The sequence below is a fragment of the Orycteropus afer genome, unplaced genomic scaffold, assembly GCF_000298275.1.
Source record: "Orycteropus afer afer isolate SDZICR_OR568_19922 unplaced genomic scaffold, OryAfe1.0 scaffold00255, whole genome shotgun sequence".
NCBI classification, from domain to species: Eukaryota; Metazoa; Chordata; class Mammalia; order Tubulidentata; family Orycteropodidae; genus Orycteropus; species Orycteropus afer.
The window spans coordinates 4,143,169-4,167,488 of record NW_006921842.1 but is presented as its reverse complement, the minus strand read 5'-3'; the positions used below and the strand labels follow the sequence as shown (position 1 = coordinate 4,167,488).

At 43.2% G+C, this 24,320-nt stretch overlaps 3 protein-coding genes across 3 annotated transcripts in view; 1 reads left to right on the top strand and 2 right to left on the bottom strand.

The window, feature by feature from the left end:
* The window catches only part of LOC103204632, a 190,677-nt gene that overhangs the window by 116,555 nt on the left and 49,802 nt on the right, over nucleotides 1-24,320 (top strand). The window lies entirely within an intron of this gene.
* On the bottom strand, nucleotides 2,148-2,465 carry LOC122150841 (histone H4). The gene has a single exon (XM_042782179.1). The coding sequence runs from the start codon at nucleotides 2,457-2,459 to the stop codon at nucleotides 2,148-2,150; it is 312 nt and encodes a 103-aa protein (XP_042638113.1). The 5' UTR covers nucleotides 2,460-2,465.
* On the bottom strand, nucleotides 6,973-19,203 carry HFE (homeostatic iron regulator). The gene is made up of 7 exons (XM_042782178.1): nucleotides 19,128-19,203; nucleotides 13,470-13,733; nucleotides 12,959-13,258; nucleotides 12,168-12,446; nucleotides 11,918-12,031; nucleotides 9,005-9,037; nucleotides 6,973-7,019 (listed from the first exon to the last, which is right to left on the bottom strand). Exons 1-7 carry the CDS (start codon nucleotides 19,201-19,203, stop codon nucleotides 6,973-6,975), a joined length of 1,113 nt encoding a protein of 370 aa, XP_042638112.1.

Here is a 24,320-nt window from a genome sequence, read left to right as displayed (position 1 = left end):
GGCTGGTGGGTTTGAACCGCCGGCCTTCTGGTGAGCAGTCAAGTGCCTTAGCCACTATGCTACCAGAGCTCCCATAGAAGAAATTAGATGCTGTTTATTAATAAGTTCATATATTACTGTCTGAATTTTAAAAAAAGTTTTATTATTTTTATATATTTGGTTTAATTCAAATTTAATCTTGTGCATTTTATTTGTAAAAAGAGTCTATAAACTTCACCAGACTGCCAAAATACTCCACAGGCTGAACCCAAAACTTTTATGGACATTTTGTAGGCCATACAGTTAGCATCTGAATGAAAGATTCCTAAAAATCATGAAGCTAACTTATTAAACATTCAGGGTCCAAGTACTTTTTCCTTTTAAGAAATACTAAAATTTTCACTTGATCTGTGATTTAACATTCTTAAAAATAATCCTAAATGTTAAATCTATACTAATGGTCAGTACCTTGGAGTCTAAATCAGCTGTAGCCAAGTGACAGAGTTGTTGTTGTTATGTGCTGTTGACTCATAATGATCCCTCCTTGGGTTTCTGAGGCAGTATCACTATGGATAGTAGATTGCCCAACCTCCCTTCAGAGGAGTTGGATGGTGGGTTTGAACCGCCAGTCTTCTGGTTAGCAGTCAAGTGCCTTAGGCACTATACTACCAGAGCTCCTAAGTGACAGAGTAGAACTGCCCCGTAGGGTTTCCTAGGCTGTAATCTATTCTGGAGCCTTGCTGGTGAAGTGAAGAGTTCTGATGGTGGTGTAGTTAAAGCACTGGGCTACTAACTGAAAGGTCAGCAGTTCAAACCCACCAGCTGATCCATGGGAAATAGATGAGGCAGTCTGCTTCTGTAACCATTTACAGCCTTGGAGACCCTATGGGGGCAGTTGTACTCTGTCCCACAGAGTCCAAGAGTAGGAATTGACTTCACTGCAATGGGTTTAGTTTTTGGTTTTATGGAGTTCTGCTCTTCAAGCATGAGGTTGCCAGAAATTGGAATCCAGCAACTAACAATAACCAGGCTTTCTTAGTCCAACTGGGACCAACTCCACTGACAATAGGTTTAGTTTTTTTTGGTTTAATCTGTACCAGAGTGTGATCTCCAGGGCTTTTACCCACTGAGCCTCTGGGTGGGTTTGAACCACCAACCTTTAGGTTAGCAACTGGATCACTGTTGCTACCAGGGCTCCTTTTGCTAATCTTTCTAACCATATTTTGGGCTTCAGTATTCCGGGTGACTTTGAAAAAGTCCAACGCAAAACTATGCAGTGCATTTTTATACATGGTTCACCAAGATAGGACCTTTGTGAAGACTCATTTAACTGAGCTGCTTTTAATTAAAAAAATAGAAAATTGAACTGTATCCTAAGATGGAAAATAGTAATAATAACGTTTATAATGCTTTCAATTTCAATCATCCATAGCCCATACTTTGCTGGGATTTGGTGGTCATTGTTTACCTATGAGATTGGAGTTGTGAAGATGTGCAAAAATATGCTTCAGTTGCCCAACGCCTGATGATCTCAGCAGTGGACTGATTCTTGCCACCAAGGATGAACATCTGGCCTCTTCTTGCCCGGCAGCCAGCGAGGCACCCCAGCGAGATGGGGACCTGTCTAGAGGCAATACGCCTACGCTACTGGCTCCTGGCATACAGCGGGTTAAAAACACGTTAACAACCACGCAAGGTTTTGCACGTCTGTTCCTTAGTTGTTTTGGCCAATAGAAAAGCTCCGCAATCTGTGTCGTTTTTCCGGACCACACAGAGTGCCACCCAATGAGAACCTGTCTCGACGACCCTTCATTTACATAGCACTGTGCACTGCATTATGCTATGATGGCCTGTAGCCACCCGGTGATGCCTAGGAGCTTGACGGTGCTTTCAAGAGCATTGAGTATGCGCGGTTTCTTACGGAGCGTTTCATTTACATTTTTGACGCTCACATCTGTCGTATTCGTTTAGTTTTTTAAAGCCCCTTTTATATATAAAGCACTGTAATTGTAAAAACTCTTACCACTTTAGCGTGGCGAAACCCCTTAACGTTTAGCAGCCACAAGGAAATCAATTACTCTTGTAGTGCAGGTCAGCCCTTTATGTGATCTTGTGGGCGGCCCTGAAAAGGGCCTTTTATAAGAATAATGGTAAATTTGACTCCAGTTTTAACCCCCGAAGCCGTAAAGGGTGCGCCCCTGCCGCTTCAGCGCGTACACCACGTCCATAGCAGTGACTGTCTTGCGCTTGGCGTGCTCGGTGTAGGTGACGGCGTCTCGGATCACATTCTCCAGGAAGACCTTCAGCACTCCGCGGGTCTCCTCGTAAATGAGACCAGAGATGCGCTTGACACCTCCTCGCCGAGCTAGACGACGAATGGCCGGCTTGGTAATCCCTTGGATATTATCGCGGAGAACTTTGCGGTGGCGCTTGGCACCCCCTTTCCCTAGCCCTTTACCTCCTTTGCCTCGGCCAGACATGGTTGCTCAAGGAGAAGTAGCATAAGCTAGTCGCAGTCTTTTAAATAGTACTTGTGCGGACCTAATTGAACACCACGGCTGGGGGGGGCGTGTTTTTTTTTTTTTTTTTTCTTCTCCCTGATTTAGGTCACCAAGCAGGGAGGGATCAAAGAGAGGCGGATGTTTTATTGAAATCTCAATGTTTTGATTCGCCAGTGAAACTTGCGCTCGGTTGGGCCGTCTGTATGGAGAGCCACGGAGTTCATCGGGCTGAAAATCTTGTTTATCGTTAGTCATTTTACAATGCGCATTTGCAAGTTGAAAATATTCTCATCAGTTTAAAAACTCTGAGCTAAGAGCCCCATCCCACGTTTCTTTTTCATTTATTTCCACTTAATAGCTAATTCCCTGGGGGAAAATGGAACTAATGTCTAATGTAAGGTCAAGGAGCTTTCCTTGTCACTCCTTTTAATAATTGTATTCTATTTTGAAAAGAAGTGGCGCAATGGTAAAGCACTGGGTTGGTAATCGGAAGGGTGGCGGTTAGAACCCACCATCAGCGCCTCTGGAGAAAGACGAGGCTGACCGCTCCACAAACATTTACAACCTGGGAAACCCTATGAGACAATTCTACTTTGACCTCCGGCGTAGCTATGAGAATAGAGTTGAGGGCAATGAGTTATTCCATTCTGACATGCTTCTCTGTGATTGACAAAGTGGAAACCTGGCCATAAAGGAATCTTCTCCCTAAAGGTCTCAAAGCCCTCTGTTTGGAAAGACAAAAGGGTAGATAATTGCATATTAAAACCTTGTCAGTTTAAAAGTCTTCCTCTTCTAATTCACTATTTCACTTCTTCCTCTTCAACCTCACTGTCTCAATTATTTTTTTTAATTCCTTTTATATATCTACATCTATGTATTCCTTTTTCTGAAGTCTAGGAGAGAAACAAGGAGCATAAAGCTAAAGTTGGTTAAACAGTTGAGCTTGGACTCCCTTCTGGCCCCACTGTGCCTGTCTGGTCAGCGTGCAATCAACAGCAATCAACAAATTTCCCTTCTCCTATTCAAACTGCTCCAGTTTTAGAGACAGGAGCATTTTGTAGAGTTGGGGATTAATTGAATGGTAGGGCTAATACTCGATTGAGGTCATTGCAAAGCCCTCAGGGTCTGCCTGTGGGAGGCCTTTGATAAGATTATTGGTGTTTTAAACAGGGCTAATCCCATTAAAAGAAAAGGGGGGGGGTGGAAAGAAAAACAGCAGAATGGATTTGACTGTGGTTTAAAGAGACTTCTGAAATCATTTTTTTCTTAGCTTCCTGCTGCAGCTTTTGAAATTTCCATGGTAAGAATCACTGGGTTTTTTTTTTTTTTTTTTAAAAACCACCCTTATCCTACTTAATAAATAATTGCCTATTATGAATACTTAGAATGAGACTGTGGCCTGAGAGAAACAACTTGCTTACATGAGAAGAGAGAAGACCCAGATAGGTGAGGGAGAGAAAAGACTTGGAAGATTGGAAAAGGGTAGGAAAGTTCTAGATGGCATATGGTATGTGACACATCTGAAATAATTAAGTAGTTACACCCCTCAGGCCCCAGATTGAGCATTTTTAGGTTCTTGACCCTCACTACCTGCTGCCCACTACAAACACACACCTTATTAGAGGAGATCCAGCTAGGCAGTTTTGTCAAACATTACATAGAAAACGTGCAAGGGCTGAGGTCATTGGGGAAGCTCTGAAATCCCAACACACATTTTAATTCATAGTTGTTGTTGTTGTTATTTGCTGTCGAGTCGCCCCGACTCATAGCGACCCCTCCTTGGGTTTCCGAGGTGGTATCACTACGGAAGTAGGATTGCCCAACCTTCCTTCCCAGGAGTGGCTGGTGGATTTGAACTGCCAGCCTTCTGGTTAGCAGACAAGTGCCTTAGGCACTATGCTACCAGAGCTCCTTTAATTCATAGAGTATATACAAAATGGTAATTTCATGGAAAAAGCCAAAGTGTGCCATCTTTATTTAAAAAGAAGGTCTAGGTGGGCTTTTACCCAACTCAATTTTGCCCATTATAAACAAATCAGAAGACTGGTGCTTCAAACACACCAACCACTCCTAAGAAAGAAGGTTGGGCAATCTACTTCCATAGTGATACCACCTCAGAAACCCAAGGAGGGGTCACTGTGAGTCAGATCTGACTTGATGGCAGTGATTTTGCCCATTATTTCATTAATAAAACCTCAATTTTATTTTCTGTGCCTTTTCTGCACCAAATGATCTCCAGTGCCCCACTTCTGCTCCAGACCTTTCCTGTCAGGAAAACCCCACAACTGGGTCTTTCTCTTGGACATGTGAGTGAGCACTGGGATACATTTCACCATGGCCACCAGATGTCACTCTTCTCCTTACTAGCACTTTCTGTTTATGGGTGGTTTTGCCAGAGGCAAAATAAAACAGATTGTAAAATGTAGGGATTCTTTGATTTTTCAAATGTTGACCTTAAGAATAGAGGAACAAAGCCAGAAAAGTTAGACTAAGAAAAACTAAAAGGAGATGGAGGTTTATAATTTCTATTATAACACAAAATTAACAGGCCCTAGTTGCTGATGGTTGCTAAGGTGTTACTATGAAGACTACAAAGGAGCTCTGGTGGCATAGTGCCTGAGGCATTTGGCTACTAACCAGAAGGTTGGTGGTTCAAACCCACCAGCCACTCCATGGAAGGAAGACTGGGCAACTTAAACTTCCGTAAAGATTTATCACCTCAGAAACCCAAGGGGGGGTTGCTATGAGTCAGAATCAACTCAATGGAAATGAGTTTGGTTTTAGAAGAATACTACAAAGAGTTCCGGTGGTGCAGTGCCTAAGGTATTTGACTGCTAACCAGAGGGTTGATGGTTCAAACCTACCAGCCATCCTGCCAAAGGAAGAGAGGGCAATCTACTTATGTAAAAATTTACTGCTCAGAGACCCAAGGGGGATGCTATGAGTTGGAATCCAATGGACGGCAGTGGGTTTGGTTTGGGTTTCCAAGGCAGTATCACTACGGAAGTGGATTGTCCAACCTTCCTTCCGAGGAGTGGCTGGTGGGTTTGAACCTCCAGCCTTCTGGTTAGCAGTCAAGTACCTTAGTTTGGGGTAAAAATGACCAGTGTATTACAACTTAGATGATAATGTCCCTATAACCAAAAAACAAAACCAATTAGTTCAGTTACTAGAGTTTAATGAAAATATTTAGTAAAACAAAATGTAAAAAAATTAGCAATATAAATGGCCTAACACTGAGTTAATGATTATATATATATATATATATAACATGGACAACTACAAAATCAGTAAAATCATGCAGTACACAAATACACATTTATTAACATATATTTATCTGTTCATTTTCTGTTGTAATAACAATAGAGATTAAATACAAAATGCTAATAGAATTTATTACTACGTTAGTTTTTATTTTATTCATTTTTCAAATTTTCTAAAGTGAGCACAAATTACTTTTTCCATATCATTTGGACAGTCAGAAAAAAAGAAATTGAAAAAAAATTGTTGAGACTCAAGTTCAGTGCTTACCTATATTGGTTTTCTAGTGCTACTGTAACAAAATACCACAAATTTGGTGGCTTTTAAGAATTTTTTTTTTTTTTTCTCACAGTTCTGGAGGCTATGATTCCAAGATGGAAGTGTCAGTCATGTCGATTTCTTCTGAGCCTTTGAGGGAAAACCGGATCCACGCCTCTATCCTAGCTTCTGGTAGTTCCAGGGATTTCTTGGCTGGCAGCTACAGCATCACATGATGTCTTTCCTCTGCCTCCTTGTCTCAGTGTATCTTCTCCTCTTTTATAAGGACCAGTAAGAAAAGATTAGGACCCATCTTACTTCAGTATGACCTCCTATGAACTGACATTTTCAAAGACTCCATTTCCAAACAGGCTCACGTGCACAGATACAGGGGTTAGTGCTTCAACTTATCTTTGGGGGTATTAACACTTCAGTCCATAACACTATTACACAACCTTCTGAGGTGTATTTGGTCTCCTGAAGCACCTGGCCTCCAAGACAGAATGTCCTGTCCCACTGTTATGCAGCCAAATACATATAGCTGCTTATGGCATATGGATGTATATATTAAGATTCTTTGAACATGGTAAGGCAGATTACTTTCCAAGAATCCAGTAATTCTTGAGTGACTTGGCTAGTTTAGTGCACAGTTGGGGATGAGAACTGGAACTCCAGCAACGCTAAGAAGATGCTTGGAGCATTTTCCTGGCCACTTGTTAGCATCTGTTTCATAGTTTTTAATGTGAGAGAGGGTGCTCCAGCTCATCAAGGAAAATACCACCAGGGTTCTGACCCTGGAGGCACTGGCCAAGGGAGTACACTGTTGAGCCAAACAGAGCCATTCGCTGACATTACCAGTCACAGCCTTGGCCTAAGGACCAAAGAGATACTGGTGATGGAAGAGAGGAGTAAGAAAGACACATTACAGGGTCCTTTCCACAGCAAAATCCTAAGGAAATATGGCAGCCGAAGTTCAGTAGGTTGTTTTCTGCACTTTTCCCTTCATTTGGGTCAAGTTCACTGAGAAGAAACACAATGAGAAAAGAGAATTGAATGGGTAAAAAACAAACAACAAAACCATTACTTGTGAGTCATTTCTGGCTCATGGTATGACAGAGCAAAACTGAGCTTTTCTTAGCTTTTCTTAGCTGTAATCTTCACAGAACCGGATAGCCATTACGATGAATTGTTGTTGTTGTTATGGGTTGTCGAGTCAACCCCGACTCATAGCGACCCCTCCTTGGGTTTCCGAGGCAGTATCACTACAGAAGTGGGATTGACCAACCTCCCTTCCGAGGAGTGGCTGGTGGATTTGAACCACCAGCCTTCTGGTTAGCAGTCAAGTGCCTTAGGCACTATGCTACCAGAGCTCCTATTACGATGAATTGGTAGGTTCAAATCTTTTGGTTAGTAGTCAAGCGCAAAACATTTGTGCCACCCAGGAGCTTCGAATGGGGAAAAGACCTCTCATATTTCACCCACATCAAGCAGCAATCTTCTTTTTACATTACTCCAAGCATTGATATCATCTGAATGTGGTGGTATGTGAAATGGATCAAAGAGCCAGACTGAGTTCAAAACCTGTCTCTACCCATATAAAGCTGTAAGATACTCTGTACCATTTCTTCCTCTTCTTAAATAAAGAAAAAATAGGGATAATAACAGTACCTCCCTCATAAAACTGTTGTAAGAATTTCATGAGATAATGCATGTAAATAGGGCCTACCAAACTCACTGTCGTCGAGTCGATTCCAACTCATAGTGACCCCCGTTGGGTTTCTTGAGGCAGCAAATCTTCACAGAAATAGATTCCCCCATCTCCCTTCCACGGAGTGGCTAGTGGATTTGAACCACCAACCTTCTGGTTAGTAGTCAAATGCCTTAGGCACTGTGCCACCAGAGCTCCACCAAGTAAATGCTTTTTCATAAATGTTCTCTCAAAAAAACCATTGCCATCAAGTCGAATTCCAACTCATAGCAACCCTGTATAATAGAGTAGAACTGCCGCCATAGTGTTCCCGAGGCTAAATCTTTATAGCAACACATTGCCACATCTTTCTCCCATGGAGCATCGTTGCTGACCTTTTGGTTAGCAGGTAAGTGCTTAACCACTGTGACACCTTGTCTCCTTCTTATATGTGTCTGCAACATTATTATTATTATTGTCATTATCATTATCAGAATAAGGAGAGAGCGTCAGCAGATAGCTAGTAGAAAATCAGTATGGTACTTCATTCAGGTCTGGCATACAGGAGAGGTATTGCAAATGCAGGCACCATTAATCTGAGAATCTGAGAAAACCCATATGACACCATTGTATAAATTAGAAAAAGACACACCACCTCAAGACACTTTTTGCACACTCACTATTGACAAACTATCATCATTAACATCCATGATGCCACTGTGGGAAAGGAGCCTCCACACAGCCTTCATAGCTGCACAAACACCAGGTCAGCCTTTAAAGGAAGAGACCTCAGGCCTTGGTGACAGATGAGTTACTGGACATCTAGTCAAAGGAAACTTGGGGTGGGGAGGAGGGCAAGGGAAAAGGTCCAAGAAATACCTAGATGCATGTTTAAAACTCTGGTAGTGGTATGGAGACAAGGTTCATTGCTTTTCTAGGGGATTAAAAGGGATCTTGAGTTCCCAAACTTTAAGGCTTCCTCTTCTACAGGCAGAGGATGAGGTGGCATAGGTGTACGAGGTCTTTGCTGATGAAGGAAACAAAGGCCAGCTCTAGATGAAGCTTGAGATTCAAGGCCTAGTTCAGGGGAGAGGTCACAGCTGGGAGTTGTTAGCATGCATGGACTCAAACATCTAAATGGGGAAAACTTTGAGAGAGCCAATGAGGAAGGCTAAAAGCAGAGAGTCCCTAGGGCAGTGTCTATTTATTAGATCCACCTCTGTCCTGAAACATGGAGAGCTCCACCATTTCACCCTCTTTTTGAGTCTCTAATCATATTTATTCCCCACAAGGGGTCTGCAGGCTGAACTTCACTCACCTTCAGCTAAGACATAGTCCCGCATGATTCCTCCTGTGGAGACAAGAGACCAGTAAAGAGACATTACTGACCTAGGAATCATCCTCACCTCTTCTCTGTTCCTCACCAAACTTACCCACCCCTCTCAACTCTGACAATTCTCAATGCAGGCTACTAGTAGATTTCAGGTACCATTATGTCTCATCTGGAATTTGTTGTTGTTGTTGTTATGTGCTGTTGAGTCGGACCCGCCTCATAGTGACCCCTCCTTGGGTTTCCGAGGCAGTATCACTAGGGAAGTAGATTGCCCTATCTTCCTTCTGAGGAGTGGCTTGGTGGGTTTGAACGAACCGCTCACCTTCTGATTAGCAGTCAAGTGCCTTAGGCACTACGCTACCAGAGCTCCCCTGGAATTGTTTAGTGGTTTTAACTGGTCTCCTCTCCTCCCATCTCACCTCCTAACAACTCATTCTTTAGGCCATGTAAGTTTTTGTCACTCCTTGCTTATGTCTTTTCATGATTCCCCATACCAACAGGCCCCTAGGGTCCTACATGAGCTGGTTTCTGGCCATCTCTTCTCCCTACATTAGAGATATTTAAAAAAAAAACAAAACACTGCCATCGAGTCGGATCCGACTCATAACGACCCCCTCCTTGGTTTTCTGAGGTGGTATCACTACGGAAGTAGATTGCCCAACCTCCCTTGCAAAGAGTGGCTGCTGGTTTTGAACCGCCAGCCTTCTCAGTAGTCAAATGCCTAAGGCACTACGCCACTAGAACTCCCTAGAGATATTTGGAAATAGAAATGAAGAGCTTGATACCTAACAGGTATGTGAAATCAAAGACAGATTACAGTAATTATTTCTTACCTCCTATCATGCCTCACATTCTCCTGTTTGCATGGTTGCTCCAACCTTGTAGACCTCCTTTCATCCTTAAGCTCACCTAAAGTAGTTCTATGTCTCCTTAAAGATACACTTCTAGAAGCCAGCTCCCTGAAGTATTTCCTGATCCCTAAAGGTGCTCAGTCATTCCTTCCTTTGACACTCCAGAGCATTTGCCTCATATTTCACTTAGAGAGGGTGTCTTCTTTAACTGTAGTTGTGTGGTGTCTACTTTCCCTGAGAAAAGTATCTCCTTCCTCAAACTCATAGGAGGAAAAGGATCCCCTTCCTTTTTAAGTCCCTGTACTACCTTAAATACCAAAATAACAGAAAGAGTTCTGGTCAATTCAATTCTGATTGATGGCAAACCCATGTGTTTCAGAGTAAAACTGCATAGGACGTTTCAATGATTGTGAGCTTTAGCTTTAAGTAGATCACCAGGCTTTTCTTCCTAAGCCTCCTCAAGTGGATTTGAACTGACAATCTTCCAGTTAGTAATAGCCAAGCACTCAACTGTCTGCACCACCCAGAGAACCCTACTACCTTAAATGTTGTGATTCTGATACAGTGACCCATTTTACAGAGGAGAACTGCCTCAAGGGTTTTCTAGGTTGTAATCTTTACAGAAGCAGATCACTAGGTCTTTTCTTCCATGGAGCAGCTGAGTAGGTTTGAACTGCCAACCTTTCCATTAGAAGCCCAGCGTTTAATTGTTGTGCCACCAGGCACAACTTAGTACTTTAAATAAACCAAACTCATTGCAATGAGCTGATTCCTTTTCATGGTGACCCTACAGGACAGAGTAGAATGGGGTTTCCAAAGCTGTAATCTTTAGGGAAGCAGACTGTCACATCTTTCTCTCGTGGAGCAGCTGGTGGGTTCAAACTGCCTTTAGGTTAGAAGCTGAGTGCTTTAACCACCATGCCACCATGGCTCCTTTACTACCTTAAATCAAACCAAACCTGTTGCTTCTGATGCATGGAAACCCTACAGGACAGAATAGACTGCCCCATAGGTTTTCCAAGGTTGTATATCTTTATGGAGCTCTGGTGGCATCGTGCCTAATGCATTTGACTGCTAACCAGGAGGTTGGTGGGTCAAAGCCACCAGTCAGCCACTCTGCGGAAGGAAGACTGGGCGATCTACTTCTGTGAAGATTTACCATCTTGGAAACCCAAAGAGGGTTGCTATGAGTCAGAATTGACTCAATGGCAGTGAGTTTGGGTTTTGGTTTTGGTTTTATCTTTATGGAAGCAGACTACCACATTTATCTCCTGATGAGCAGCTAGCTGGTGGGTTCAAACTGTCAACCTTTTGGTTAGCAGTCAACACCTTAACCATTGTGCCAGTAGAGCTCCTCTATTAACTTAAATAGTGCCTTGCAAGTAGTAGATGCTCAAAAGATGTTTGTTGGATTAGAATTTTCTTACTGGGGAAAAAAAATAATTGCTCCTAGGAAGTGGCTGGTGCCCCAAAGAAAAAGAGAGGGAGGGAAGGCTTCCCATGGATGCCAAATCCCTTCTGCTCTCTTTCTGCCCTCCCTTTTACCATTTCCTAGCAAGAGAATTAGTGTGCCCTTGCCTTTGCTGTTTTAGAACCCAAAGGGCAGAGGGAGACCTGGTGGTGCAATGGTTAAATACTGGGCTATAACCTGGCTGTGAACCAAAAGGTTGGCAGTTTGAACCCAGCCAGTGGGAGAAAGACCTCTGATATGCTCCTGCTACAAATATTACAGGCTAGAAAACCTTATGGGGCAGCTCTACTCTGTCACATGAGGTCACTAGAAATCTGACTTGGTGGGACCTAACAACAAAGGAGAACCTCTTGTGGCATAGTGCCTAAGACATTTGACTACTAACCAGAAGGCTGGAGGTTCAAACCTACCAGCCACTCCTTGGAAGGAAGGTTGGGCAATCTGCTTCTGTAGTGATAAAGCCTCGGAAATCCAAGGAAGGGTCACTATGAGTCGAATCCAACTCCATGGCAGTGAATTTGGTTTGGTTTTTGGAACGACAAAGGGGAAAGGTACTAAGAGACTTCTTCTACTCACTGAAAACATGTCTCTTCTTGAAGGTTCTGAACAGAATTCCACTCAAGAAGATGATGACACAAACAGTGATCCCACTGACGATTCCAATGACTAGGGTGCCAGAAGGTGAGGGTTCTGAAACAGCAAAAGCAAGTGAAAGCCGATGATTGTGACTCCCAGCCCACCTCCCAACCCAAAGCAGACCCCCCCATGCTCACCAGCCCCATTCCACCCATGACATATTTTCTCAGCTTTTGATTCTTATTCATACCCCAGGTGGCAGTGAGGGGCTGGTCCAGGCCTGAGTGCTCCACCTGGCAGGTGTATCTCTGCTCTTCCCCAGGAGGCACAGCCACAACCATCCAGCCCTGGTAGGTCCCATCCCCATTCAGCAGCAAATCCATAGGCTCAACCTCCTTAGCATCCAGTGGCTGCCTGTCCTTCAACCACCTCATGGTGATGTTCTCTGGTAAGAAGTTCAGAGCCTGACACCGAAGAGTCGTCACTTCAGAGGCCATGTGATGAGTCACTTTTACCAAAGAAGGAGGCACTGGACAGCAAAGAAGAAAAATGAGAAGAGGAAATTGTTTACCCTTGCTGGGAAGACTGGAACTTTGACTTCCCTTTTTTTTCATGGGTTGGAGGAAGGAAATACTCTACAAGCAAAGCCAGCTGCAGAAGAGACACCATTTTGTGTCCTAAAATTTGTTCTAAGACTTGGTTCTGATATAATGTCACATGCAGAAAAGTCAGTCATAGTCATATCAGCCTTGTTTTCCTGTCTAATACATTCCTGTTGGCCAAGTCATCTGTTCTCTATTAATAGACTGGGAGCTCTAGTGGCATAGTACCTGAGGTATTTGGGCAATCTACTTCTTGGAAGACAACAGTTGTGAGGTGGCAACCTCAGGGCTGAGAAAGTCCCTTCCTAGAACTTGGGAAGAGTCACACAACCACCAAGTTTGGCTACCTCTGAGAAACACAAGCCCAGGACCCTATGCCTTACATCCTGCTCCACTCAGTCACTAAGAGTGTGGGGGCAGAAGGGTGTCTCCACCTTACCTTGCTGGTCCAGAAACCCTCTCCCCAGTTCCAGCAACTGTTGCAGCTGCTCGGGGCAGTTCTTCTCGAGGTAGGCCTTGTTCTGCTTGGCCCGAATCTTGTTCACTTCCCACTCCAGCTTGGTGGCCTGGGCCCTGGGCTCTGCTGCTCTCCAATTCATTGTCTCAGGGCAGAATTCAAGGTGGTCCTGTCCGTCATACCCGTACTTCCAGAACCCCCTGGTGAAGTTGTCTTCCTGCACCTCACAGCCCAGAATGACCTGCAGGGTGTGGGACTCTGACAGCACCCCTAGCCTCATTACTGAAACCAAAAGAGTAGGTAGATTCCTGTCTCCACCATCCCCTGGGATCACTGGGTACCTCAGGAAGCAACCCCCTTCCCTGTCCCCCTACCCCCACCCCAGGCCTTCATACTCTAACTCTCTGATAGATCTCTGAGGTAGGGCAATGCATCTCTGAGTTGAGGAGACACTCCACCACACCCAGGAAGATAAGTTCCCCTCCCCACGTACTCTCACTGTGGTTGTGGTTGTCCATGATGGTCCAGAAATCAACAGTGAACATGTGGTCCCACCCTTTTAGGCTCTGACTCAGATGCAACCAGAGCTGGCTTGAAGATTTGCTCCAGACCCACGGGGCGCGGCGCTCAGCACGGCGACTCTCATGATCATAGGACACAAAGAGCTTGTCGTCCACGTAGCCCAAAGCCTCAAACAGGGGCAGCCCAAGGTCTGGCTCTGAGGCACCCATGAAGAGGTAGCGTAAAGTGTGTGACCCTGGAGATAGAATAGCAGATGGCCTTGAACTTGGGCAGCAGGAGGGATGGGGAGACAAAGGGGACACATAACTTCTGAATCAATTCATAGTGCCAGCTGTGTTTGGTCCTCAATCTATGAAAAGTCAGATGCATGGTGCCTCCCCATCCTCCACAGCGCAGACTTGCCTGCTCTCTGCGTGCCTCCATCTGCCACTTGTGGATGTAACTCCCTTTCTGTCCCAGACCCTGCCCACAATTATGGAATTTCCCCAGAAGTTGACAGACTCAAGAAAATGTTAAGGTGTCAGTAGCCATGGTAGTTGAGCTCAGGAGCTAGTACTCAGAACTTACTAGATCAGAGTCCAGAGAAATTTGTTGTGATTTTTTTTTTTTTTTATCCTTTCCACCTGTAAACTCTTTCATGGGCAAATGTTTGCTCTTGAATGTTGGGAGATCTCCAAATAAATAGCTCCAGGCAGCTCTTCATCACCACAGGAGGCCCCAGGCAAATTCAGGAGGCTTGAGGGAGCACAAAGGAGCTCTGGTGGTATAGTGGTTAAGTGTTCAGCTTCTAACTGAAAAGTCAGTGGTTCAAACCCAAGGTTCAGAGTTTGAACCAAAAGTTTAGGAGTTTGAACTCACCAGCTGCTTCATGGGAGAAAGATGTGACAGTCTGCTTCTGTAAAAATGTATAGACTTGGAAGCCCTATGAGGAAGTTCTCCTCTGTCCTACAGGCTCTCTATGAGTTGTAATTCAACTTGATGGCAATGGGTTCAGTTTTTAGTTGAGAGTAAGTAGAAAAGGACAAGTTGTATAGGTAAGTGACACATTCTCTCAATTGTTGAATGAGAGAGTTCAGTGATGTATTCCCAGTGCCTAGAATGGTGCCTAGCAAGTTAAAACCAAACTCAACCCAACCCATTGGTCTTAAGTCAATTCCAATGCATGGCAAACTGTGTCTTACAGAGTAGAACTGTTCCATGATGTTTTCTTGGCCTTGAAAACCCTATGGAGCAATTCTCCTTGGCACACAAGGGGTCTCCATCAGTTGGAATCAACTGAACAGCAACTAACAACAAAAACAATAGCATTAACAGAAATAGATTACCAGGCTTTTCTTCCATGGTACTGCTGGCTGGGTTCAAACCACCAACCTTTAGGTTAATAATTGAGCACAAAGCATTCCACCCCTTGGTGCTTAATACTTGTTGAAGGAATTAATGAATGAATGATGACTCCTAGATTTTTATTTGTGGACCTAAACTCCAGATTCTTATACCCAACTGCTATATATTTTTATACCCCTTGAATGGCTGATTCACATCTCCACCCTAACATGTCCAAAAACAGCTTTTTGACTGCCCCTAAATTGCTGTTTCCTTTCCTTTGCCCTCCCCATCTGAGAACTGGTATCTCCTACTGTTCTGTTGTTCAGACTAATAAAATCAAAGTAATTAAATAATGGAGTCACATTTGCCTCTTCTCTTTCTCTCATGCAACACAGATTCTTCAGCAACTTTCTTCAACATACATCCAGAATACAACCATTTCTTACCCTCTCTTCTGCTCCCACCCAGCCTAGTCCATCACCTCTGGCCTGGTGTCTCTGCTTCTACTGTTGCCACTTTCATTCTATTTCCACACAGCCACAAGGGCACTCTTCTTAAAACTATGAAAGATCATATCACTCCCTGGCTTCCCAGAACCTGAGAATTCACACTGCAGCCTACAAAGAAAGACCTACGTGGCTGTGGTAGTTAAGTTTGTGTGTCAACTTGGCTGCGCCTGGTTGAGTGGCTGGGCAGCTGGATGTAATTGTTCCCCATGATGAGACTGGTAATCAACTCCATGGTGGAATCTACTGTGAGCAGCTGAGTAGCTGCCTTAGGGATGTGGTCTGCTTCCTGTATGTAAGGAGAAGCCTTAGGGAATGTTCTCTAGCTTATGGCACGCTTGAAGCCTGCATGTAGCCGAGTCATTGTTTAGCAGCCTGCCATGCTCTGCCAACCTTGGGACTTTCAATGGACTTGAATTAATGGCCTGCCATGTGGTTTGGTAACATAGGGACTGTGCCTGTTTACTTGGCTACCAACCTTGGGGCTTCTCAGCCTCAGCAGCCAGCAGCTGTCTGAGTGAAGAAAAGCCTCTAGCTCCAATGGGCCGGGAGCAGAAGGCAGAGCTGAAGCCCAAGGTTGATGGGCTTTCACCCAGCCCCTAGAGCCTTACGCTTTGAACTCGGACTTAAAGCCTCCAAACTGTAAGAGAATAAACTCCTGTTTCTTCAAACCATCCCATTTGTGGTATATTCTTGTCAGAGCGGCACTAGGTAACCAAAACAGTGGACTTGCCTGTGGCCCCTTCTCTGATCTCATTGATTACATTTCTTCCTCAAATAGCTACATTCCAGCAGTGCTAGCTTCCTTGCTCTTCTTCTACCCAGCAGTTCTCAACTGGGACACTTTATCCTCCAGGGGATATCTGGCCTCCAGGGGATATCTGTGATGAATTTTGATCATCACAACTAGGGGATTACCACTAGCATCTAGTGAGTAGAGGCCAAGGATGCTGCTAAACACCCTACAATGCACAGGACTGTTCTCTACAACAAAAAATTACCTAGCCCCAAATTTTAATAATGCTGAGGTTATGAAATTGTGCTTCAACCCTCCTTGCCAGGCCCACTGTGCTTCAGTTTGCCTGGGAAGCTCGGTCACAGTCAGCCTCACAATCATTTTCCTCAGTTCCCTGCTCTTTAACATCAGCCTGAGAGAGAGGCCTGCCCTGACTTCCTGACTCCTCATGTCTTCATAGTATCCCTCACTACCTGGTCATGTGTTTATTGTCATCTTCCCCATTGGAATACACAAGATTCAATTCCCTGCTGTTACTCTGGGCCTAGAATAGTACAACACAGTTTATACTTGTGAATGAATGAATATTTCTGTTCAACATCAAATTTTATGATTCAACTTCTAATGCAATGAATGCAGCGTTCAAGAATCACAACTGGAGCCGAGACAGGTTCTGCTGCAAAAGCCTGTAGAATGTTGAGCTAGGTTATCAGTGAGCAGGTCATGTTCATTATCGCTATCTGTAATATGGGAATCCAAATAGAGTAAAACCTGCAAAAGCCAGAATCTGTGTAAGTTAGAAACCTGTCAGAGAAGGAAAACTAAAAAAAAAAAAAAAAAAATGCAGAAAATTTCTGAGATCCTGAAAAAGAAGGCACTCTGATCTAGTTCCGGCTCTCACAGTTTTCACATAATACCTGAACTCGGGTTGTTCTGAGACTCCTATGAGAATGTCTGCAAAACCACCTCAGTGTCTTGCAATAGTGAGGGCGTGATCATTCATTGTCAGCTATGCTTAGGAGGAGTGGTAATATACTACTTAACATTTACCTGGGAAAGTTATTTAACCCTGTTGTTGTTGTTGTTGTTGTTATGTGCCGTCAAGTCAAACCCGACTCATAGCGACCCCTCCTTGGGTTTCTGAGGCAGTATCACTACGGAAGTAGGATTGCCCAACCTATTTAACCCTAGGGCCAGTTAACTGCTAGTAAAAACAAACAAAAACCTACAGAACAGTTGCTGTCCAGCCCATTTTGACTCATGGAGACTCTACGTTTGTCATAGTTTGTTAGAGCTGTGCTCCATAGGGTCTTCGATAGCTGATTTTTTGGACAAATATTGCCAGGACTTTCTTCTGAGGCACTTTTCAATTAGCAATGAGTTCATTAACCTGTTGCATCACCCAGTGACTCTTAATTGCTAGTAAAATGCAGCTGTTAGTAGCTCTCATCTGGAAGAGGACTTAAAGCGCTTACTGAAAAACATCAAAGACTGCATACAGCCTTTAGTATGGATTACACCTCAACATAAAGAAAACAAAAATCCTCACAACTGGACCAATAAGCAACATCATGATAGGGGCAGAAAATACTGAGGTTGTCAAGGATTTCATTTTAGTTGGATCTATAATCAATGCTCATGGAAGCAGCAGTCAAGAAATCAAACAATGTGTTGCATTAGACAAATCTGCTGTAAATGACCTCCTTAAAGTGTTCAAAAGCAAAGCTGTCACTTTGAGGACTAAGATGTGTTGATCCAAGCCACGGTGATTTCAATCAACTCATATGCATGTGAAAGCTGGACAACGAATAAGGAAGACAGAAGAAGAATCGATGCTTTTGAATCGTGGTGTTGGTGGAGAATATTGAGTGTGCCATGCACTGCCAAAAGAATGAATGCATCTGTCTTGGAAGAAGTACTGCCAGGATACTCCTTAGAAGTAAGGATGTCTAGACTTCATCTCACTTACTCTGGACATTATTAGGAGTGACCAGTCCCTGGGAAATGACATAATACTTGGTAAAGTAGCAAAAATGAGAAGGACCCCCAATGAGATGGATTGTCACAGTGGCTGCAATGGGCTCAAACAGCACTGTTTTTGTGGTTGGTGCAGGACCGGGACAGTGTTTTGTTCTGTTGTACATAGTTGCTATGACTCAGAACAGACTAAACGGCATCTAACATCTCCCAAACGCATAGCTAGTGTGCAATACAATCACAGATATGAATGAAATTTAAAATCTTAACTCATTACTAAGTGTTAATCATCATCAATTTGATATCTGATAGAAACCACCCTCATACAGCACATTAATACTGCAAATCAACAAAGCCCAGCTAGGAAAGGGAAGCTGTAACTAACACTATTTTTTTTTCCCCAGGAAAGGGCCCATCACCCAGTCTGCAAAAGCCATGGATGAGTCTCTCTCAGGCTCCTCCCATCCCCGTCTCACTCAAGGAGTGGGAGTAGGGTAGAGCTCAGATCCTCACTCCCACATACCCACCAAATTGCTACGCCCCCAGCACTAATAGTTCTGTAGTGGACGGGTTCCACCTTGGGTTCACTCAGCCGTCTCCCAGCCCTTCGCAGCGCCCTGGTGCATAAACACCAAGGGGGCGCCTGGGCCAAGGTCGCACTTAGTGAAAAGAACTTCCTGTTTTGGGACGACAGAGAAAAATGGCACAACCACCATTAGAAACACGAAAACCCAGATCCCAGTCCAAGGACCCCCAGACCCAGCTCCGCTTAAAAGCAAAACTAAGAGATATATTTTTAAAAGCATAACGGTGCGAGCGGGTCGAGGGAGGGAATGGGTGTCACTCAGAAAAGCAAGGACAGCAGGGGTGGGGGTGCAAAGTGCTGGGGGAAAGAAGACTCTCATCTCCACCAGAGTGGACATGTCCCCTCGCGTTATTCCGGCACAAAAATTTAGAGGAGGGATTGCAGGTGAGGCTGCGTGGTTCTTCCGGACTTTGCAAACTCCGGAGCGCTATGGAAAGCTGGGTTGGATTTGCTCCTACCCCGCCACGTCCCCAGTCCTCCCGCAGGTCCCGAACTCACGCGGCGGCTGCCTGTGCGGGGCCACGGTTCGCAGGAGCATCAAAAGGAGAAGCACGGGCCGGGCTCGCGGGCCCATTTCCCGGCTCGAACTGCGGGTCCCGGCCCGTCTAGGTCACCGCGAAGTTCCCTCCCGCCCCAACTTGCTCTGGGCGGGGTAATGCGATGACCCCAGAGCTTTGCAAAGGCTCTGAGGAGCCAAATAAACTTCCTGGCCAATGGGATCCCTTTCCGGGTTCCAATGGTGAAAAGAAATGGGTCCTCTGAACTTGAACTCTACCCCTCTTGCTCCCCAGGGTACTTGCTTTTGGGCTGGGCTTTTGGCCCAGCCGTACCCCTGGTTTTTAAATCCCGAGGGGGTGTTGCTTATTGGGAAAGTATGCGTGAAGCCTCCTGATTTTAATATTCAATATTTAATGTTAAATAATTTAAACAGTTATGCATTTTTAAAACTTTTAAGCTTAATCAGCTTGCTAACTTGTTATTCGATTTAGAAATCTAAAGATTTCTGTGTAAAAATTTCATTTGTTCTTTGATTAGAATTAATTAAATCATAAGATTAACAAATTAACATCTTTCAGAAAAAAATACTGAGGTTGTCAAGGATTTCATTTTACTTGGCACCACCAACATTCGTGGAAGCAGCAGTGAAGAAATGAAACGGCATAATGTATTGGGCAAATCTGCTGCAAAAGACCTTTTTAAAGTGTTCAAAAGCAAAGGTGTCCCTTTGAGGATTGAGGTGCACCTGATCCAAGCCAAGATATTTTCAATCGCGTCATATGCATGTGAAAACTGGGCATTTTACATAAATGGAATGAAAATAAATAAGAAAAACTGAAGAAGAATTAATTCATTTTAATTGTGGTGCTGGCAAAGAACATTGAGTATATCATGGACTGACAGAAGAACAAACAAATCTTTCTTAAAGAAGTACAGCCAGAATGCTCTTTAGAAGCGAGAATGGCAAGACTTTGTCTCATGTACTTTGAACATGTTATTAAAAGGGACCAGTCCCTGGAGAAGGACATCATGCTCGATAAAGTAGAGGGTCAGTGAAAAAGAAGACCCTCAATAAGATGGATTGACACTGTGGCTACAATAATGGGCGCAAACACACCCACTGTGTGAGGATGGCACAGGACTGGGCAATATTTTGTTCATAGGGTCACTGTGTGTTGGAATTAACAGGACGACACCTAAGAACAACAACATGGTAACTCGAAGGAGTCCTAATGGTGTGACAGTTCAGTGTTTGGTTGCTAACCAAAAGAATGGTGGTTCAAACCCTCCCAGTGGCTCAGTGGGAGAAAAGACCTAGTACTCTGCTTCCACAAAGATTACAGACTAGGAAACTGTACGGGGCAGTTCCACTCTGTCATATGGAGTTGCTATGAATCAGAATCAACTTCTGACACACGACAAAATAGTAACTCTATGTTTAGCCTTTTAGGGACTGTCAGAAGGTTTTCTAAAGTGACTGTCCCATTTTACATCTCCACCAGCAGTGTTTGAGCGTTCCAACTTCTCTGTATCCTTGCTAACACTTGTTATTATCTGCCTTTTCTTTATTACAGTCATCCTAGTGGATATAAAGTTGTATCTCACTCTATGTTTAAATTTTCAAGGAACTGCCAGGCTGTTTTCTAAAGGTGTCACACCATTTTACATTACTACCAGTAGTGTACAAAATTCTACTTTCTCTACATCTTTGTCTACACTTGTTATTATCCATCTTTTTTTGTTCTTCCATCCTAAAAGGTATAAAATGATATTTCATTGTGATTTTCATTTTCATTTTCTTGATGAATAATAATGTTGAGGATCTTTTCATGTGCTGTTGGACCATGTGTATGTCTCCCTTGGAGAAATGTCTATTCAGATCCTTTGCCCATTTTTCAATTGGATGATGTGAGTTGTAAAAGTTTTATATATATATATATTCTAGATACAAGTCCCTTATCAGGGACGTAACAAATATTTCCTCGTATTCAATGGGTTCCATTTCACTTTCTTCATGGTGTCCTTTGAAGAACAGATATTTTTAATTTGGATGAAGTCCAATTTATTTATTTATTTCTTAGGTTGCTTGTGCGTTTAGTGTCATATCTAAAAGACTATTGTCAATTTCAAGGTCATGAAAATTTACTCCTATGTTTTCTTCTAAAAGTTTTAGCTCTTATATTTAGAACTTTGATCCATTTTGAGTTAATTTTTGTATAGGGTGTGAGGTAGGGGTCCAACTTCACTCTTTTGCATGTGGATATATAGTTGTCCAGCACCATTTGCTAAAAAGACTACTTTTTCCCATTGTTTTGGGACACTTGTTAAAAATAAATTGACTGTCAGTATGAGTGGTTTTTTGTTTTTGGTTTTCTTCCCCCTTGAATATCAATTCTATTTCATTGCTCTATATGTATAATCTTATTCAGGACCATTATCTTGGTTATTGTACCATTGTACTAAGTTTTGATATTTGGAAGCATGAATTCTCAAAATATATCCCAAATTTTGTTATGGTTGTTCTGGATCTCTTGAATTTCCATATGAATTTTAGTATTACTTTGTCAATATTTATTCCATTTTTGTATATGTTTAAAGATTTTAATTAAAAAAATATATTTTAGCTTTTTTTTTTTTAAATACGAGAAAGCAAAATAGCGAAAATCAATACATTGGACAATATCAACATTTAATAGCCAGGAGAATGCTAAAAAGTCAACATATAAACCAGAAAGTAATGATGAACCAAATTCTGGAAGATAGGATAGTTTTTAGAAGGAGGAGCTATTGGTGCAAAATGCTTCAGAGAAATGAAGTGAGATGCAATCTGAAAATTACCAATTGTATTTGGAGGTTATAAGACCCTAGATGATTTTGTTCTTGTTGTTGTTATGTGCCGTTGAGTCAGACCTGACTCATAACTCCTTGGGTTTCCGAGGCAGTATCACTATGGAAGTAGATTGCCCCATCCTCCTTCCGAGGAGTGGCTGGTGGGTTTGAATCGCCAGCCTTCTGGTTAGCAGTCAAGTGCTTTTGAGGGCAAATGGGCTGAAGGTAGATGAAGAAAGCAAGTAAGAAAGTGCAACTCCATGTCTAAAGAGTAAACTGAGTTGTTAGGGAAGAAACCCCTATTCCCATCTTGTACCACCCTATACTGGTCTCATCTTCTGTTCCAAGGACACAGAAATGCTGGTGTTCAACACCCACACAGGGTAGGGAGATGATGCCAAATGACTCCTAAGAACTAGAATCAGACCTTATAGACTGCAATAATTAAGTTTACGTACCAACTTGGCTAGGCCGTGATTCTTCGTGCTTTGGCTAGATACGGACTGGTTGTTCTTCCGTTCTGTAATGTAATGTAATATTTTCAGCCTCCACAATGTGATCTGATGTGATCAACCAAACAGTTGAAAGGAAGGTTTCCTTGGAAGTGTGATCTGCCTCCAGAATATACAGTAAAACCTATGAAAGCCAGAACGTGCGTAAGTCAGAAACTTATCAGAGAAGGAAAACTCAAATATTTTCCAGTAAAATGAATGATAGAAAAAGACTGAACCCTGTCAGAGTTAGAAAACTTATGAGATCAGGGAAGCAAGGTACTCCTGTAGAATTCAGTCTCTCACAAGTTTCACTGTAAGTGGATGTTCTGGCAAAGCACTCTCTCTCTCTCTCCTCTACATTTTTCTTATCACCTGACCTCTGGATATTAGGAAATAAGCCTGCAGAAGTCTCTGGCCTACTGCCAGACCTGCAGATTTTGGATTCACCTGACCTGGCATTCCCATGAGGCAGCAGAGGTCTCCATCCTGCCACTTGACATATGGATTTGGGACCTAAAAGCCCCTAAATTTGTGCAAGCTATTTCCTTGAAATGTTTATCTGTCTATCTATCTATCTATCACTGGGTTTGTTTCTCTAGAGAAGCCAACTAAGACAGTGTCAGAGGCTTGAGTTTGCATCCACACTTGGAGAAGGGTTTAGACTATAGGCCCCATGCAAGAAGGATACTGTCACAGTGCTGTGTTGATAGGGTGAAGAACAAGAAAGGTCACCCAACCTGTGAAATGGAATTAGGAAAGATCTACTCACCACTCCAGAAAAATGATTGAAGAGCTACTGTTCACTGTAATCCTAATAAAGAATAGAGTGCCAAATATGCACTCGGGGAAATCATGGAGCAGTGTACAGATAATAAACAATATGTGCCCACATACCATTTTTCAGTAATCCTTTTCCACCTCTTTTATTTTCATAGATGTTTTGAGCCTTTCAGATAGGCCTGCTTTTGGGCCCCTCTTAGAGCTACCTTATGGAACTCCTAACCTATGCCTTGAAAAGTGAAGTTTCTTTGAATTTCTGCTGAAAGAAATCTGAGCAATATAGAAGGATAAATTGTTCCCTCTACCCCTGAAATTTCCAAAAATCAGAATGGTCTCATGTATCATTGTTGTGTATTGAACTGTGTCCCTCTAAATATGTCTTGTAAATCCTAAACCCCATATCTATGGTTATAATCTCATTTAGCAATGGCTTGTCTTTGTTATGTTAATGAGGCAGGATGAAAGTGGGGGTATCTTGAATCAATCTGTTCTGAGATATAAAAAGAGATGAAATGAATGCTAGCAAGTACCAAACAAATCTGTCCTGGAAGAAGTGCAGCCAGAATGCTCCTTGGAAGCGAGAATGGCCAGATTTCCTCTCACCAACTTTGGTCATGTTGTCAGACAGGAACATTTCCTGGTGAAGAATATCATGCTCGGTAAGGTAGAGGGTCAATGGAAAAGGGGAGGCCTTCAATGAGATGGATTGACACGGTGGTTGCAGTGATAGACTCAGGCATAGAAAGGATTGTGAGGCTGGCACAGGACCGGGCAGTGTTTCGTTCTGTTGTACACAGGGTCGCTATGAGTCGGAGCCAACTCGATGGCACCTAACAACCACAACAATAGCAAGCAGAGATGGGATGAGATAGATGCCAAGATATGTGCAGATCTCTGTGGAACCAGAAAGTAGAAGCTGAATATTCAAGGACGTTCCCCCAGGGCTGACAGAGAGAGAGAAAGAAAACCTTCTCCTTGAGCCAGCTCTCTGAATTCAGACTTGTAGCCTTCTAAACTGTGAAAAGGGAGCTCTGGTAGCATAGTGGCTAAGGCACTTGACTGCTAACCAGAAGGCTGGTGGTTCAAAACC